The 20,125-nt window shown below is 39.2% G+C and overlaps 1 protein-coding gene across 1 annotated transcript in view; it reads left to right on the top strand.

Moving 5' to 3' along the window:
• The first annotated feature begins 5,027 nt into the window (after nt 1–5,027).
• The window catches only part of ASTN1 (astrotactin 1), a 280,910-nt gene continuing 265,812 nt past the window's right edge, over nt 5,028–20,125 (top strand). The window contains exon 1 of the mRNA XM_036755883.1: nt 5,028–5,182. Within this exon, the coding sequence (XP_036611778.1) occupies nt 5,180–5,182 (3 nt within the window). The 5' untranslated portion in view covers nt 5,028–5,179. The remainder of the gene's footprint in view (nt 5,183–20,125) is intronic.

Here is a 20,125-nt window from a genome sequence, read left to right as displayed (position 1 = left end):
ACTACTCGGACCCCAGATTAGCAATGTCTCCCACTGTGGCTTGGGCATCAGCTGCTTGGGCACAGGCCTGCCTGGTAATTGGTTTATATGTTTCTCCTACTGTGGCTCAAGCATGGGCTGTGTCAGAGTTGCCTTGGTTGCTGTTTGGGCACTGTCACCACTCATGGCTTAGCCTAGGCTGCCTTCTCACAGAATCACCTGTGTGTTGATATGCTATGGGTTCTCAAGGTTGTTTGCACACTTTGTCTTTAGCCTACCCTTGGCTGTTTCTGCTTAGAGCCTCTGTAAGATTTTGACAGTCTTTTTGTCTAGTCCTATATCAAATGGAGGAACACTTATGACTGTTTTCCTTTGGTTTTCTTTATTATTGTTCCTTATGGTATATTTTTAGAGCTTTATTAGGATGTTTGTGAGTGTTCTGGGCTTCTCTAGGACTTAGCATGCCACCATTTTCCCAGTTTGGTTATTTATTCCTATGATGGCATTCAGATGATGCACCCAAGGTGAAAGTGTTCCATATTCACTTAAGCCCGGCCTTCCTCCCTTCTTCTTTCTTATTGCTTTTTTTCTCCCTCTTCTCTAAGATTGCATTGCACTATAGGGCAATTAGGAGTTTCCCATTGGTCTGTGGGCTAAAATGCACTTTTATGGGTTGGCAGAAAGGGACAAGAGTCATGTGTCACACAAACTTTCCTTCCTTGGTGAATTATAACATGAGAATTGTTTTTTGACTTGTTCTTTGAAGAATAGCTAACTGAGTTGCTCCTTTTTATTTGTCCTCATTCTCAGGATGCTGTGTGGTATAGTAGATATGGAACTGAGTTTGAATTTAGGAAGACCTGTGTTCAAATTTTATTTCATCTATTTACTTCATCGCTATACTACTGTGATTCTGGCATGTGACTTAACTTCTCTGTACCTTATTATCCTTCTGTAAAATTAGAAGGTAGGCCTGGGTGATCTCTAAGCTCTGTTTCAATTGAAAACATGTAATCCTATTTCTGTGGTGTGCAAGGCGGTTTAGTGGAAGGAGTATGATAGGTTAGAATCCTGGTTCAGCCACTAACTAGCTATGTGTCCTTGGGTAAGTTTCTTACCTTCTGGGCCTCAGTTGACCTTTTTAAAAAAAATGTAAGAGTTGAATTAGTTGACTTCTAATTCCCCTTTCAGGTCAAAGTCAATAATAGTAAGAGTTTCCCACTACCCCCAGTGAAGATTTTGTTTAAACTCATATGTCAGTTTTCTTCTTTTTTCTTTTCTTTTGAAATCCTTTAATATTCTTATTTAAGCATCACAACAAGTCCTTGAGCTAGGTGGCATTGGGAATGTAGTTCTTCGCTTCAAGGATGAGGAAGCCGAGGCCAAGAGAAGGTTAAGAGTTAAGTTAAGTTAAGGTTAAGTTAAACTTCAAACCCAGGTATTTCTGACTTCAATTCTACCATTCTATCTACTATGTCACTCACCCAAAGATTAAAAATTGTAGGTTATTAACAAGAATTCTCCTTTGTATATGTCTTCTTTTTAAGTCTGAAGTCAGTATGTCTAAGACACTAGTGGAAAGAGTACTAGTCTATGAACCAAGAGACTAGCATTATGTTTCCAAATGCTGAAAATCTTTTTACCTCTCTGGGCCCATTTCTTTGTTTATGTTTAGATAAAACTATCTCTAATACCCCTTATAGCTCTTAAATTTTTTGTTCTGTGACATCAAATGTGTCTTTGTGAATTCTAAAACAGAGCTTAAAGAAAACAAACCCCTAACACTTGGTAAAGTATTCATAGGATAGGAATGCTTAACTTAGGGTCTGGGAACTTAAGAGAATTTTTTATGACTGTATATCAATATAATCCATTTCTTTTGTAATCCTGTGTTTTTTTGTTTTGTGCATATGAAAACATTATTCTGATAAGTCCATAGACTTCACTAGACTATTGAAGAGGTCCGTGACATAAAAATGATTAAGAGCCCCTTTCATAGGATGATGTCTACTGTAGTGGAAAGAACATTTACTCTATAGAATCAGAGTTCTTCAATCATTTTCAGTCATTTCCTACTCTTCATGACACCATTTGGGATTTTCTTGGCAAAGATACTGAAATGGTTTGCCATTTCCTTCTCCAGCTCAGTTTACAGATGAGGAAACTAAGGCAAACAGGGTTAAGTGACTTGCCAAGGGTGACACAGCTAGCAAGTGTCTGAAGCCACATTTGAATACAAGAAGATGAGTCTTCCTGGCACCAGGCCTGTTTTATCCACTGCACCACCTAGATACCCCCTGAAGTCAGAGGATCTGGTTTCAAATCAAGCTTCTGGTGTTTGTTATCCATGTGGCCACAGGCAAATCACTTAGTCACCTTAATATTCAGTTTTATTAACTATAAAATAAGAAGTTAAGACCAGGTGGGTTCTGAGGTCTCTTCTAGCTCCAGATCTAGGATACTATTTCCCCACCGTAGTCTTACATTCTTGTGACATGGATATGACTCTTTGTTCTCAAAGGTTAAGCCAAGAAGTATAAGCTATGCTAAGCCCTACCTAGTAATGGATATCTAGTGATGGGTACAAAGTCTGTTGCCCATGTGATATCCTCCCTAAGGTCAGAGTGGTTCAGCACCAGGATGACCACAAAGTTATGACTTTTCCAGTCCAAACAATTCATCAACACTAGGCACCAAGTCAGAGATGATTATTTATTTATTTATTTGAGACTAGGTATCCCATCTCTTACCTATGTTGAAAACACAGTTATTCTGTGTTAGCCCAATGGCATTGCTGCTTGGAACAGAAGCTTTTACCTGTTCTATGCCTGACCTGGGCTGGTTTTCTTCTCCTTTGGCAGTCTGATGGTCCCTAGCTTCCAGAAGGTTACTTTTCTTGGTACTAGATTTAGCACAGTCACCCAATCAATTTCAGTCCTACTGTAGCTTAGAACTCCTAAACTCAAGCAATCTATCAGGCTCATCCTTTCCAGTAGCAGAAAATATAGGTTTGTGCCACCATGCCCAGCCCATTGAGGGATTATATTCTTCATTGTTGGGGATAGCATTAACCCTGACAAGATCGTCCAACCTTGAAGTCTGGAAGCAGGAGTGTTCTTGAAACTCTTTGAGCTTGTCCTGCAGGTGGTAGATTGTTAGTTAAGTTTTGTAGCTGTTAATGATAATTGTGATGACTAATGATGATTTGGTGCCACGAAAGAAGTCATGAAGAATGATGTTAGCAGTTCTGCCCGTGTGCCTGCTGATTCTGATTACTTCTCTCAAATTCCTCACTATCCTGCTTCCTGCACATCATTATCTACAGGGCTGAAGAGGGGAAAATTAAGTGGAATTAAAAAAAAAACAAAGCAAAACATAATTTTCTTTCTGTCACAGCAAAGTATCAAACTTTTCTGGTGGACTCTGTGGCAATTGCTTACAGAGCAGAAATAACCTGTCAGCCTCCATTCCTCACTCAGTAATCTCCCAGGCACCGGGCCTTAAATGCCAGTTCTCTGCAACAGTAATTACCTCCTCTCTCCCTGGTAGTTTCGCTTGGTATGTCCGAGAATAATTACTGTACAGAGTCTCAATCCTGAGTTTACAAGGGAGAAAACCATGTATTTGCCACTGGGGATCATCCAGCATTCAGAACACACTCTGGAAAGGACAGCACTAATCATTGGAAAAGGGGAAGAACTGGAACTCTTATTACCTGTTGTTTTGTTTTGTTTTGTTTTTTCCACAGTAGGCAAGTACTGGCTGGTATATACAGTGGTCAGTGAGAGAGAGAGATCTTTTGAGAATGCCTTCTATAAGAGTGGCAGAATTTTATTCTCAAGCATACCCTTTGTAACATTATATCAACCATCATCTTTTCACAATAATATCCCTAATGGCATCATCGTTGTCGTCGTCGTCATCATCATCATCATCATCGTCACTAGTTTTCTATAGTTGACAAAGTATTTTCCAAATGTTGTCTCATTTGATCCTCACAATTACCTGGAAGGCAGGTGTGATTAATGTGTCCATTTTGCAGATGAGGTACCTCAGGCAAAGAGAGGCTAAGTGAATTGCCTAAGGTGACACAGTTACTAAGTGGTTGGGGCTACATTTGAACTCAAGTCTTCCTAGCTGTGTAGCACTACAGCCACTATATCATGTGTAACGAAACCTCATCGCAACATTATAAAGTCTTGTTGTGATGGTAGGCATGGGATTGCCCAAAATGCAGATCCAATGTTTAGAGCTAGCCCTTCAGATCTGGGATTGTTAATGTTCCCACACATTATTGTACTTACTGTTAGTATATTCAGAATGATAGAACCTCAGAGTCTGGAAGAAACGTTAGAGGCCACCTAGTCCAGCACACACCTGATGAAAAATCTCTTCTATAACATCCCCACCAAGTGACCATCATTTTCACTGACAGTGCCTTTTGCTTTGGACTGGCTCTAATCTTTGGGAAGTTTTGTCTTACATTGAGCCTAAATTTGGTTGTTTGCAACGTCTACCCGTTGCTTCTAGTTTTACCCTCTAGGTTCGAGAACTTTATTAGGCAGGGATGATACTTAAGATATACTGAAGAAATTACTAGAATCATCATATATTTTAAATTTACAAACCTTTTAGTTGCTTATGTTAAATATTTGTTACAACTATATAGATTATGTATTATGCCTCTGAAAGATCAATTTTACTGTGTTATAGTCCAAGGGCATGCCATATGGGAGCATATTTTTCATTTCTAATATTCCTATTGAACTAATGGCCTCCTGCACTGTTTCACCTAAGGTCAGTTTTCACAGAACCAATTAATCACGTTAGGCATAGTAGCCCCTATTCCTGTCCCAAGATTTAGAGTTGCATTTAGTTTGATGTAAATACAATAAGTATTTAGCCAGAACTGACCCCTTTGCTAAATACTGCTTCCCAAGAAAATATGAGAGGAGAAGATAGTGAGCTCAGTTGTGTAACCTTTCTTAGTCCCCATCTTGATTTTTGCTCTTCAGAAATCTCAGGGAATACAGAAGACATCCCTCTAGTGCGCTGGCGGCAGCAATGGTTGGAGAATGGCACTCTACTGTTCCATATCCACCACCAGGATGGTGCCCCAAGCCTTCCTGGCCTTGATCCAACAGAAGAGCCCCAGAGTGAATCAGCTGAGGAGGAGCTGAGGATTCTCCACATCTCTGTTATGGTAAGAATAGATTGACTAAATGGCTTAAGCACCAGCGGAATAGTTTCCTGTCCTGTCTTACATATCTTGGGAGCCAGGGAGTGCTGGTTTGAAGTGGTTTGACTCTACGGTTTTCATCAGTCATATTGGTATAGACATTATGTTTCAGGAGCATGCATCAGCATAAAGAACCAATGGTAATGCTTGGCTCTATGTGTGCCAGTACATATGGTCTATACTCTATGGATGCTTATGTTAGAAACTCCATTGACCAATACCATTCTTCAAGCACTGCCAAATTACATGATATAGTTTCTGAGTAGATTATTTTGATTCAGTATCAGGCTTCTCTGGTTGTGGTTTGAGAACAGGTTAAATCCACTACTATAACAATACCAAGCAGACCAACCCTTCTGCATACACCTGGGTTAGCTTTTGAAAACCATGGGCATTAATAGGTGACAATATCAGGGCTACTTTAGAACAATGGTCCATGACTAGTAGGTAGGAATAAATAAAAACAGATCTCAAAGCTTTTCCAGGTAAGTCATAAAGTATGTCATTGCTTCTATCTTCACATCATGTCATAATAAGAGCTAGCACCTATATGGTGCTTTAAGGTTTGCCGATAACTTTACAAGTGTTGTCTTATTTGATCTTTATAACAACTCTAGGAGGTAGGTGTTATTTTAAATTTTACAGATAAGAAAACTGAGGCTGGTCAAATGACTTGCCCAAGGTCACACATATAGCTAGTAAATGGATGAGGTAGGATTCAAATTCAGGTCTTCTTGAGCCTGAGTCCAGCACCATATTGACTACAATACCTAGCTACGTTATTGTATGGTTAGGGAGAGTCTCATCTGGTAGGGATCCATAGTAAAGAGTGGGGTCCACTCTCTAGCTCTGATAAAGGGCTTTTCTCTCAGCTTCTCCCCTTCCCTCAATTCAGGTACTCCAAATCAGCATTTCCACTTCTGGCCTCATCACCAAATTTAAATCTTTTGGGAAACAACAGGTATCTCCTTTATTAAATGAGTCTTGCTTACAAGATAAGCTGTTTTATAGGCAATAGCATTATAAACTTCAAATATCATTATAAGCACCCATGAAAAGTACATTTAAAAGACATTTTGTATTTCAATGTCATGAAAAACTCCAGATTTGATGCTTCTAACATAGGTAGAAGTATCTTTCATTTTATAATTGGTTACCATCACCAATAATGTTCAACCTGTTTACTAGGATGGATGGGGACTGAGCACCATTTGGATATGTAAATACCTCATTGCCTCAGTGTAGAGAGATCATTTTTCTTAAGGATTTCTAGTAGTGTAATGTATCTCTTTGTGCATGGTCTCAATGGCTGTCCCTAGCTCCTTTCAAAGGTGTCATTCATTGAGCCATTCTGTACTAAGATATGGGCCTGAAAAGATTCTTACAGATCCAAATGATCAGAGAATCATAGAAGTGGAATCATCATCTAGTCACTTTATGGTTGAGGGAACTAAGCCTCAGAGAGGTGACAGGACTTTTCAAGGTAATGGATAAGTGGCAGATTTGGGAATTCAAACCAGATTCTTTGTTTCTAAAGCCTGTTGGCTTTCCCTTGTACCATGAGGCTTCCTAAACCAAAAGACTCATATAAGGAATCTGTGTCTTCTTTTACAGCATGACTAATATAGAAATATGTTTTGCATGATTACACATGTATAATGTATCAAATTGCTTGCCTTCTTGATGAGGGGGTAGGGAGGGAGGGAGAGAATTTAGAACTCAGTTTTAAAAACGAATGTTGAAAATTGTTTTTAAATGTAGTTGGGGAAATATAAAATACTAAATAAAAAATAAAGATATAATTAAAATAAAACTGAGGAGATGGGGGGAAAAAGATTCACATGAGGCAGGAATGCAGGTGGATGTCTAAGATTATTGTGTTTCATGACCATACATCATGGTTGAAAAGATGAGGAAATGGTGGAATCCTTGGGATTCCAACTCCTCCCCACTCATAGAAAGAATAGCCTAAAGGCTTACTCCTTTAAAGAATTGCCATGTGTCACAGAAATGAAGGTATACTTGAAGGGAAGGAATGTGATTAGAGACACTCATGTGACTAGCACAGTACCAATTTTTTTAATAGGATAAAGATCTAGAGTGAGTAGAGTCTGCTTGGGCACACAATGTTAGCATGAATAGTATTGAGAGGTTCTTTGTCAGAAGGAGTTTAGGAGTGATTATATGTTGGAATAAAGTACAAGGAGACTCTATCAGCCATCAGCAAGTGATTAATCTCTTAGTTTTCACACTACTGGCCTAGGCCAGAGTACCCTAACTTCTTTCCTCACAACTACACGTATCACCAGGCTTGATAGAAGGTTGTCTGTATGTTACTGAGAAGAAGAGTTTGGAGAGAGAATTAAGCTATAGATTGAAGATTTCAGCAGATTTGTGGAGTTAAAATAAGTAGTGTGGAACCATGATCCTGGATTTGGAGACAAAGAATTAGATTCAGGTATTGGTTTTGCCACTTAGTACCTGTATGCCCTTGAGCAGGTCCAAATACTCTCTCTATGTGACTCTTCCTGTATTTTATAAATGAGAAGGGATGGATTAGATGACCTTAAATGTCTTTCCACTTCTAAATATATGATCCTAACCCCCAGACTAATTGTTCCTTATTGATAGGATCCAATGACGATTTTTCTTGAAGTCATGCAATTGAAAACTAGCCTAGGTTTAAAGAGGCTAAAATTGAAAGAGAAAGAGCTGTAAATTCCCCTTTACCTTCATTTCTGTATATGAGTAACTTCATATGCCTCATTACAGTGTTTAAAATTATCTTTCAGAGCAGCCATTGGATTTGATTATTATTTGCAAATGGTTTGGATGGTTGTACATAGGAATATGTTGCAGGCAATTTTTTGTTGAAGGTACTTTTGCTCATATATATATATAAAATACACTGAACTGGGGATGAACCTACAGTTCCCATGATAAACGCAAGAGGTCTTTTCACTTTGTTAGAAGAGAGAACAGGGCTGTCTAGACTCCAGAACAGTCTAGAATAGACATTCTTAGCCTGAGGACCTTAGACTCCCCAAATAGTTTAATTATAGATTTCAGGAGACCGGTGATCTTAGATGGAAAAAATAGATATTTTTAAATAACCTTTAACTGAAATTTAGAATTTTCTTAAATTATTTGTAAAAACATTTTTTTCCTGAGGAGGCCAAAGGTTTGACCAGAATGCCCCAAAAAACTATTAGAACCCCAGGATAGATACTCACTCACAATCTTACCAAAAATCTTTTTATTTAACTTGGCCAACTCAGAGCTCTTTCTCTCCTCCTGCACCCAGTACCCTTTTTCTCTCTTTAATATTCTATTCTAGACATCTTTTCAAAGGCTTGAGTTGAATATCTTGCCTTGGCTTAGAAACGAAGCCTGAGGGTTTCCTGTTTGAAGGCTTCTTTCTTAGGGTCTCTGCTGACTTCTTCTTGAGAATCTCAGGGATTGGTATACTTCATTTGATATACTTTGTGCAGCACTGCTCAGAGGTGGAAGTCAGCCTTTTGGGCACTTGAAATGAAAGGATAATACTATATCAAGAGACAGGGAAATCCTTTTTACAGTAATGCTAATAGGGTTGGGCAGTGAAATACACAAGTGAAATCTCACTGCCTAAACCTGTTAGTAGTTTGAAAAATATCAATAGTCATATTTTTTGTATTAAGTGCAAAGATCAATATTGATTCAATTTTCAGTTTGGGAATAAATTAAAATTGCATAGTCTGGGAAATAGAAAAGTTATGGTTATCAAAACATGAATAGTCACATTTTTGTTCAAGTGTATACCAAAACATGTATGCTGAAAAGCTTAACTACTAATGTGTGTAGAGGGAATTAATGTGTTTTTGAAAACTTTAATGTTCGTGGTTATTTCTTTCTCTGTTTACTTTACATCTACTTTAGCTCAACACAGAGTTTTCTGATTCCTCTTATATTTTGTATTTATTTTGTTTTGGTTTTAAATATCAAATATAAATAAGAGAGGATAGAAAGCCAAAAAAAGAGAAAAAAAAATCTTATTTGTAGGAGAGGAAGTGTGGCTCAGTAGGAAGAGAGCCTGCCTGGGAGACAGGAAGATCTGTGTACTAGAAGTTCCACTGATACTTCCTGGGTTTGTGTCACCATAAAACTAACTTAAATTCTCAGTACTTTGGACAATTTACAAAGATTCCATTGCAGACTACTGGCTAATCTTTGGTAGAAGAATTTCATATTCCAATGCATTTACAAGTCTACCATACTTTACCTTTTACCCTCAAATATAGGTTGCATCCCTAAAATAAGATCTCTTTGACAGGGGACAAAGAATTCACTTAAAAAAGGAGTACTAAGAATAGACCACTCCTTGATTTTATACAAAACATTTTGGGTTGGGCGGTGGCTTATAGAGGGCAAAATGGTAATTCATTTGAAGGCAAAATGATACAATTTTACTGGTTACATAATTTATATAGAATTGGATTATTATAGATTTTTCCAAGGTCATTTTGCAATTAGAAACATCCAAGGAACTTTTTGGTCCACAAATTAATGACTAAAAATAGATTCCTAACATTTAAGTTGATACATAGTTTGAAAATGAAAGTAAAGGAACCTTTCTTCAGTTGCAGGGCTACCTGGATTCTCCACAGGTAAACCAGATATAATGCTATATGAACGATATATGAAGTATGAAATATATAATTCTGTAGTTGTTTTGAGGAAAGACACTATTTGAATGCACATTTCTTTACAGTTTTATCACCTCCTTACTTCATAATGGCATTGCCATTATCTTGAAGAATTTGAAATGATTTATTTGTAGGTGGTCAATTATTGCTTTGCTTGGTATTTAAGGTTAATGGCTTGATTACCTAACCGGATGTGTTTGGTAGCACTTCCTATTGGAAGAGTCTATTTGAAGTTCTTTCTTTTCTTCTTGCTGCTGATAAAGAATGCCTCTGCACTCTTTCAGCTATATACCATACCCTCACTGTAGCTGCTGGCTCTGCCCTTAGTTGTCTAAGCTGTTTCCTCCACCTTTGTGGTTAATTTACTTCCTCTACCTAGTGACCTAGGCTGGAGGTGCCTTTGTGACCTGTGACCAATGATAAAATAGGACCCTGGCAGGGTCCTTTCCTTTCCATCTAGAGTGCTTCTTATTCTAGTTTTCCTTTCAGGATGAAGATCAGTGCTGGTTCTGACCCTTTCTCCTTGGTGGCCTATCTTCATTCTCCTACTCTCTCACATGACTGGTTTGCACATGTTTCTGGATCATATCTTCCATTTCTCAGGAGACTGATTCACTAGAATACATATTTAAGGTGAAAACAAAACAAAATACAGGAAAACCAAAGCAAACTTTTATACATATTACTCACTTAATAGAACATTCTTCCTCCCATATGGAGTAGGTCATAGAATGACAGCACACTTAACCTATGTACCTATTCTTGTTAAGTCTGGGCCTCTCAAGTGACCCCTGTGGTTTATGGGAAGGTATCACAGAAAGTTCCATAACTTAAATGCAACCCTAGCCCATGGTAGATAGGTCTTATTAAGAAGGCTGACTGCCAGCCAACAGGGATTTGTCCAGTATATCCAAAGTCAAAGGGTCAATATCCTTGGCAAGATACACACTTGCACTGTTATATTCAGGTCATAACAACTAGAGATCCCCCAAGTAGCATCAACATTCCAAAACCCCAGAAGATTACTTGGATCTGAGCTACTTTCTAATGACAATGAAAACTATTATAACTTGCTACAACATTAGCCTTTTTATAAATACAAATAGCAAGGTCTCCTCTTCCATTTCCTTAAAATTCCCAATATATGTGTCCACATATAACCATAACAGTGGTACAATATAGCTCTCCTAGAAGCTCCTAGGCACTGCCCCTTTCCTTAAGTCTAGATTTTTCCCCACTGTCCTTGTCCATGGTGCTGACACGATGTACTTTTGGCACTTGGCATTTCATGCTGAAAGTAGCTTCCCCAGATTGTTGAACAGCTTCATCAGCTGAAAAGCTTAAAGAATTCAACAGAGTGTTGAACAAGTCCAATCCTGGCACCCTGAACCCAGTATGTATACCTTCTCATTGCCCCACTTTTTTTTCTTTCTTGATAATAATAAAACCAAGAACTGAACTCAGAGTTCTGTGGTACTGGGAACTGCAGATAAGGTCCAAGCATGGTTTCTGCTTTAGATGAAACAGTGGAGAGATACATGGTTAAGCTTCAGAGGGATGCTGCAGGGGGACAGATTGGGAAATGTTGTGTTTAGTGTGGACGCTCTAGGGAGGTATACTTGGAGAACATTTCTAGAAGGTACAGTGAGACAGATAGATGTTCCCTGCTTCTAAACTCCTTGCCTTATAGGCAGCATGATGCCTTTGCTTGAGAAGAGCCCATCCTCTTCTCTCTGGCTGCTGCATGTTGAGTTGATCCATCTGCTGCTTGGGCTGCTCAGCATTCCACAGCCCTGTGTGCTGTATTCCTTGAAGTTTTACTTCCAAAGAGCAGTTGTTTCCAAAGCAGGACAGAGTAGCTCTGAAGTACAAGGTCCTTAGGGTATCATCATGATCATTAAGTATTTATATGTGTCCATGTGCATGGAATGCTAGGCCAGATAATCTCAATCACTGTGTGTTCTCTGTGTAGTTAGTGCCCAGGCCTGCAGCTGTGTTGCCTTAAGCTGGTGGCGGGGAAAGTGGGGGAAAGTTTGGAGGAAGAGGGAAGAGGGTGAGGCATGGCAAACATGCTGCTGCCATAAATTGAAACAGCAAGGGGCTGATTGTTTGCATGAAGCAAACTTAAAATTCAAAACATCCCACTCCTTCCTCTGCATTATTTTCCTGACCCAGCTCATTCAAGGCTTGGTACTCTTTGATTTTCATTTGGTTTTATTTTTTTTCTTTCTTGCTGGTTAACCACCCACTAAACTCCCCCCCCAGCAGAAGTTAGCCCTATATTCACCCTTGTAGAGGCATAAACAATACTGTGTGATGCTAAACAACCAAAATTAACAGAGACCCTTTTGCTAACTTTAAATATTTGATGGGCTGTTAAGTTGGAAAAAAAGGATTTGACTTTTTTTTCTGCCCACCCTAAGAGGTCAAAACTAGGAACACTGCATGGGAGTTGCAAAAAGGGCAAATTTAGACTTAATGAAAAGATACCAAATAATCCCTAAGAATTAGGACCATCTAAGAGGTAGTCCCTTTCTCCTACTCAGTAGTAACTTTTGAGATAAAACTAGTTAACCTCTTGACGACAGTTTTGTTGTTGTTTATTTGTTTTGGAGGCAATAAGGGTTAAGTAACTTGCTTAGCATCGCACATCTAGTAAGTGTCCAAGGTAAGATTTGGACTCAGATTCTCCTGACTATAGGGCTGGTGCTGTGTCCTCTGTGCCACCTAGCTGCTCCTGGTGATAGGTTTTAAAGAGGATTCTTATTCAGCAATGGATTGGACTAGAAGCAGCTTTTCCTACTAACTTGCTCTGTTGCCTTTGGCGTTTGTGGGTTGAGAAGTCTGGTAACTGCCACAGCTTAATGATTCATGGCCCTATGGCCTGTTCTGCCTGGCTCCCAGTGTGGTTGGTCCTGCCATGACCCATGCTGGGCTCTGCTGTGCTCTGCTCCCAGCTTCGTGCAATAGACCCTTCCCAGCAACCATCCAGGCTGTCTGTCCTGGGCGGGAGCCCTTCTTCCCTCTGCTATTTCATGAGTTCTGAAGCTCTAGAATTTGTTCAGAGCCATTTTTATCAGTGTTTGGAGGGACCTGGGGGAGAGCTTAAGCAAGTCCCTGCTTTCCAGCCACTATCTTGGCTCCCTGTTTATTTCATTTTTGTCACAGTTCATAGAAGTCTTGTCTTATACCCTCCCATCATTGTTTCTTGATGCACAAGAGTGGCCCTTCAGAATTGTGTACCATAGTCTTTTCACCCATTCTCTACTTGATGAGCATCCACTCTTTACCATTTTGTTTTTGTTTTCTTACAAAGTAAGTTAGTTTTTAGACGGCTTCTTTGGTCCCATTCCGGGTAAATTAGTTTAGAGAGAAGAAGGTACAGATGTATAAATAGGAGTTAAATCTTAGAAATTTTCAGACAATCTAGTCTTTATACTACAAACTGGTTAGGATTTTAGTAAAGTATTATGTCTAGTCTTGAGTTGAGGAGGATTGAAATAGAACAGAAAACTATTAAAATTATCAAAGGGTTTTAAGTAGATTGTAGAAGGGATTAGGATACTTTAGTCTGGGAAAAGAAGATTTTGAGGGGTTTTAATTTTAAAAAGACCCTCCTCTAAAGCAAAGTTTTTGTTTTGTTATTGTGTGTGTGTGTGTATGTGTGTATGTGTGTATCATGGACCTCTTGGGCAGTGTAGTGAAGCCTACGGACCCCTTCTTAGAATAATGTTTTTAAATGTCTAAAATAATATCCCTAGGAGTAGTTATCAAATTATTTTTTAAAAGTTCATGGGCCCCATGTTAAGAATCCCTGCCCTAAATTCTTTCCCTCTATAGGTGGGGACTAACTGCCATCAGCTTCCAAGGGTTGAATAATATACAATATATACAAGGCCAATCCCAATTCAGTGATCTGGTGTCAACATAGTTGTCTTTTCAGTACTCTGGATAGCGGTGTCATTGTTCTGTCTTTGGCATGGAAGGATAACTATATAAGGAGGGAACTTCTGATGCTCTATGAATGACAGCTCCCAATATCATGGCCATAGTTCAGCTGAGTGATTTCTTGATTAATTTCTGGATGAAACACTTGAATGGCCCAAGAGCTATGGTGAGTGGTGAGGCTGACCAGAATTGACAAGGTTCTAAATAAAGATAGGTCATGAAGAAGCAGACATTGACTAGAAATTCTTTTAGCTCTTTTGGGTAACCCAACCAGGATAGAGAATTGATGTTGGTTAACTCCTGAGGCAGGCAGCTTGCAAGGTACCTGCAATTGCATGCTACGTAATTTGTTGCTCAGGGCCTACAGTTTGGGGACTTACTGCCTTAGGGAGCCAGACAACTAGTCAGGATCATAGCAACTCCTAACATAAGCCCTTGAGGAAATTTACTTAGGGAAAAAATGAGGCACCTAGGGATAGCAGGTCAACCAGAGATACAAATTATACAATTAGGATATAGTCATCTACGTCATATGCTCAGGGTATCATTTTGGGAGTTTATGTTATTGAAGTTTAGGATATACAAATGTTGGTAACAACTGCCTTATCATTTTTGTCACCATGTTCAATATGGGGCTTCCCTAGAATAAATGTCCTACTTGTCTACTTTATGTTTACTTTTGTATGAGACAAAGTGATGACATCATAGGCATTCCTTTTCAGAGAAAAGTTTTTTTTTTTTCTAAAGCAGATTTCATAACTGGATAATTTCATCATTATCACTACCAAAAGATGAGGAAATAGGTATAAATTGAATGGCTTAATCATATTCAGAGCCAGTGACAAGCTAGGTATTTCATTTTTGACCTTTAATTCTGTTCAAGGCTCATCTGTAGCAGATCTGAGATGGCCCTATGATTCCTGAGCCAAGCCAGACCTTCAGACCAACTGAAGAATGAACTGAGCTGCCAAACCATTCAGTGGCCCTTAGAATCCTCAAGAGTTGGAATAATTCTGGCATAATTTACTCTTTTTTTCTCCTCATGTGACCTCTCTCCACTTAATTGAATCGAGTGTCCTGAACCAGATTCAAATGACTTCAGGAAACATTTATTAAGCATCTCATGTGCCAAGTATTGTGCTAGCCATGAATATACAAAGGCAAATATGAAAGGTTTTGGCTTCTTTCTTTGTATCTCCAGTGCTTAGCACATACAACTGGCATGTTGTAAACACTTGATAAATACTAGTTAGTTGGTTGATTGATTGACTAATGAAGCTTTTATCCTACTGGGGAGATATAACATTAGAGGCAGAATGGTACAGTAGGAACAGCAATGGATGTAGAATCAGGATAATTTGGGAGATGTTTTGGTTAGTTTTGCTGAACTGTTTCTTTCCTCTTGTGTTATTTCTTATTATAAGAAATGTTTCTCTAGAAGGAGGAGGGGAGAAAATATGTTGGGAAATGTAGATAATATATAAGTAAAAGTTATAAATAAAAATGTCCAAAAAAGGGAAGGCTTCATGTAGGAGATGGCACCTGAATCCATGGAAATTGACTATATTCAGATCAGCCTCAGATATATGGCTTTATGCATATGACTATGCAGAAGGAAAATCATATAATATAATGCTATACTACACCTCAGGAAGTCGGTAATTTAACCCCCTCAGTTTATAGTTTACTACTTAGCAGGGACTAATTTTTAGCAACAGAAAAGAATAACCAATACGATTTTGTAAATTAGGGTTTTTCAATTAATGAAGGTATTTTTAAAGTTAATGCCTCCTATCTTGACTGTATTTGTCACCATATGAAAATTGAAAGAAAATGAACTTTTTTAGAACTATTAATAAAATAAAATTCTTAAATACTTAGGAAATTCAAGCATATTTTCATTCATTCTGCCAAACAACTGCCACCCACAGGGCAGACAAGCCAGCCTAGCTGAAACAACAAAACAAAAGCAGAGAAAGGAAGTAGGTAACATGTGCCAAACAATTCAAAGCAATACCAACACCTTGACCACCATTTCCCTTCAGATCCCAATGGAGAGAACTCAGGACCCTGAACCAGAGAGCCCTGGAATAGTAGTATCTCCTAAACCATCAGACTTGCTTTTAGTCTTGGCTCCACAGATGTAATCGAAGGGAGAAATCTTTGTGGAGAAGGGGTCCTCCACAAACAACTGCTGACCAACTCCTACCAACAAAGAATTAAGCACTTGAACCATGGGAATGGCACCCCACCCCCCACTTCAACCCAATCTTCATAGTCATCATGTGGGGAAGAAACTCCTGTGGAGAAGGGACTTACCTCTACCACTGCCAACCAACTGCCATACAAAGGCCAGACTAGCTGAAGCAACAAGTCACCTTAAAGGAGAAACAAGAGACAGAATGTACCAGGCATATCAAACCATCGCCATCTTGGTGATCATCTCCCTTCAGAACCAGATGGAGATAGCTCCAGACCCTGAACCCAAGTGCCTTAGGGATAGCAAAGCTTCCAATGCAATGCCTGACATTATCATCTCTGGGAAGCAACCCCTTGTGGAGAAGCAACTTCTTCTCCAGTTGCTACAGCCACAGATAATAAAGATCCAGAAAAGAAATATCTTGCCATCAAAGTCCATGGCACTGATGCTTCAGCATCAGAAACAGATATACTTTTCTCAGTGGAAAAGGCATTAAAGAAGCATGATTACCTGCTTTGCCACGCCACCCTCAGTACCATGAGACCTTCCATTTGACTTGCTTATAGCCTCAGCACTTAGCATAGTGTCGTGTCCCCCCCCCCCCCCCCCCCCCCCCCCCCCCCCCCCCCCCGCACATAGTAAGTACATAAATGAATTCTTCACTCATTGATTCATCAAGTATTTAGGTCTGTTTTGTGCCATGCACTTTGCCAGGTGTGGGTAGATACAATTAAAAATAAGACACAATGCTTGCTTTCATGGAACTTATAGTCAAATAGAGGACATTTGTTGAACATTCCAAATGGCTTTGAGAGGCAGCCTGGGATAAAATGAGAGCTGGTCAAAAGGTTAGGAAGGCCTGAGTTCAAGTTCGGCCTCTCCTGTCTCCTGCTGTACAGACTCTGGTCCAGTCATTGAACCTCTCAGGGACTGGCATTCTCTCAGACTATAATTGTGTATCCACCATAGTGATCGATTTTTAAGATAAAAACACCAAGTAGTTTTCTGCTTCAATCTGTTCTGTAGCTCTGGATATGAAATGTTACCAGAGCTGAGGGTTTGGAAATTCTGGAGTTAGGGGGTTAGGAGGAGGTTAAAGCAAGAGACCAGAAATCACAAAGAAAGTACTGCTCTGAATTGGTAAAAGAAGTTCCTCCCTTCACTGTTGAAATACCACATTCAGTCAAAAATACCCCCAACAACTAATGGTTTTAATACAGAAAAGCTTGGAGCAAATCAAGAAATGGTTACAAATATAAATGGGAAGATCATGAACAAATCTATAGGTTGTTCCTTCCTGCTGGGATGTAAGTCCCAGCGTACTTCTTAGCTCTGACACATACAGCAGACCTTTATATAACACTGAATGTATGCCCGAAGAAATAGCACCTTACAGAAAAACATGTGATGTAACCTGAAAGCAAATATAGAAAAAAGGTTACACTGCTGGAAAGTGGGTAAGCTGCCTGACCTGTTGGGGCTTGTGTTAATAAGTGAATCCACTTTGCTTTGCCTGATTCACTAGTGACTTACCAAGAATGAGGCATCGCTTGTTGATATGGTAGGCCCCTATTCCAATTTGGATCTTGCCCCTATCAAATTAACTGTGGCATTTTCAAGTGTAAGTAATTGTTCCTTCCCAAGTTATACTGTGAGTTCATGCTCCTTTTTCTTATTTCTCCCTTTTATTTCATGATTATCAACTCATGTGTTTCCAAAAAGTTCTTAGCTAACCCCTCGTAGTCTGACTCTTCAGCTTCTTCCACATCTGTGAAAATCATTTATGGCCAAGCAAACCTGCCTCACATCGGCATTATCTTTTTCACTGAGCAGGAGATGGCAATTCTCAGCTTGTGCTACCCCACCCTTCTACGAGGCTTTTCTGCATTTTTACTCAACACCAGATGCCAGCAAAGGGTGGAAGTTTGGGGTCCAGGTAAGGAGAGCTGGTCTTGAGGGCAATTTACATAACCAGGATTCAATTCAATGACCATTTACCAAATACCTGCTCTATGCAAGGTACTGTGATAGGTATTAGATTTTGGGATTGGACCCTTTGTTTCACTGGTATAAGGCAATCCCAGGGGAGGGAACCATTCTACCAATGTGTTTGCACCTTTTCTGCAATTTAGAGTATTACAGAGATTCACCAGAAAGAGGATAATTGGCTTGGTCTTGGTCACACAGCTAGTATATATCAGAGACAGGATTTGAACCCAGGTTTTCCCAGCTTCTAGGCCAGCTCTCTATCTACTTTATGATGGATGAAGACACAAAGACAAATATGAAACTTAGTTCCTGTCTTTGAGGAACTTCTGTCTACTGGGTCAATGCAACATGTAACTGAGAGAATGCCAACACAACCCTATTTCTAACTTATTTTTTACAGATCTTTAGTGTTTTTCCTGCCTCTGGTCTTTTTGTTATTTGTTTCTGGGTCCAAGTGTGTAATTCTTATTGGTATGGGAACCTCCTAGTACAGAAACATCCTCCACCAATGTAGACAGGCAACACTTCACCCTCTTCTCCTTCCCCCCTCCAGCTTGTTTTTTTGTATTGTTTTTCCTACAGAACATCACCTTCTCATGAGCAGATACTGCCTTTCTTTTTCTGCTTGTATTTGAATTTCCAGTGTTTAGTATAGTGCCTCTCATGTGATAATACTTAAGAAATGCTTATTGATTTGACTTGACTTGTGCATGGCCACATTGCTATTATATCAGAGATAAGACTCATACCCATGACATATATACCATCTCCTGTCTGACACTAGATGCAGTAGTACTTTGGTGATATACTCACCCCTCATGATTACAACAGTTGTCCAAACAATGTCTGTATGACTGCTTGTGGCTATAAGGTAGAGGCAATTCTTATTCCCTTATTGATTAGACTTAATGGATGTCAAGGCTCCTTCCAATGCTGATTCTGTGGTACAAGAGTCCGGTTTCTTCATCTGGAACTTCATTAATTGGGTTATCTCTTCAGACTGCCTTAGACTTAAAAGGAATGTATTATTAAAGGAAAACCATGCATGTAAAATGTATGATACAGAAATACATGGTTAAGGTTGTCAGTGGGGGTAGCAGGACTGACCTAGAGCTGAGATGTTGACAGCAATGAGATCTAAATTAAGTGAGGGAGCAGAATTAAGAACTGAATAGCTTTAAGAGTTCACTTTCATAGCATCTAACATAATATGACCAGCAAATGAGCCAGAGGCAGTAAGAATAGTCAAAATCTGAAAGTACAGACTGAACTGGGGTAGAATTGGGATACGGTTTCAGGTCACAGAATCATGGAATTTGAAAGTTGGAAGGATTCCATTGGCCATGTAGTCCAAAGTATAGAACTGAAGAAATCCCCTTTACAGTTTATTTTGCAGTCACTATCCACCTCCACCCCCAAGCCTCTTCTCCCTCACCTCCTGGCAACTCTTTTCCATTGTAATATAGGGAAAAATAAAATAAAATACAAATTTAATATGGCATTTAAAGCCTTGCATAATTATTCCTATCTACTTTTCCAGGCAAATTTCATGTCAGTCCTATTGCTGCTTTCTATATATCATCCAAACTGTCCTACTTGCAGTTGTCTGAACTGTACCTTCTATCAACAACTTCTGGTCCTTTGTCTAGAAATGCATTCATCCATTCTAGGAATGCATTCCTTTCTTAGTTCGGCCCATTATAATCTTTAGCTTCTTTTCAAACTCCATCTCCAAACAAGTTTGAACTTAGACAAACAGATAGATTTTTCCTCTTCCATTTTGACTTTCTTAACTTGGTTGAAACAAATGTCTTGATGGGAGTGCTGGTTTTATTCATTCATTCATTTATTTTTGCATCTTTGGAACTTAATCCTACCACAGCTTGATACATGGTTGTGTTTATTCAATGCTATCAGAGTGTATGATGATCATGTCACAGACCTTGTGAGCTTTAGTATTTGAGAATATCCAATCCCCTCTTCAAACAACCCTCAACTTACTGATTTCCATGACCTATTTTTTTACCCAACTCAGCCACATTCAAAGATGGTCATACCCTTGACTTTGCTGTCTAAGTGCTCCAT

This window comes from Trichosurus vulpecula, chromosome 4 (assembly GCF_011100635.1).
Source record: "Trichosurus vulpecula isolate mTriVul1 chromosome 4, mTriVul1.pri, whole genome shotgun sequence".
In the NCBI taxonomy this organism is placed as follows: domain Eukaryota; kingdom Metazoa; phylum Chordata; class Mammalia; order Diprotodontia; family Phalangeridae; genus Trichosurus; species Trichosurus vulpecula.
Note: the sequence above shows the minus strand (reverse complement) of the source record. Positions and strands in the feature narration are given on the sequence as shown.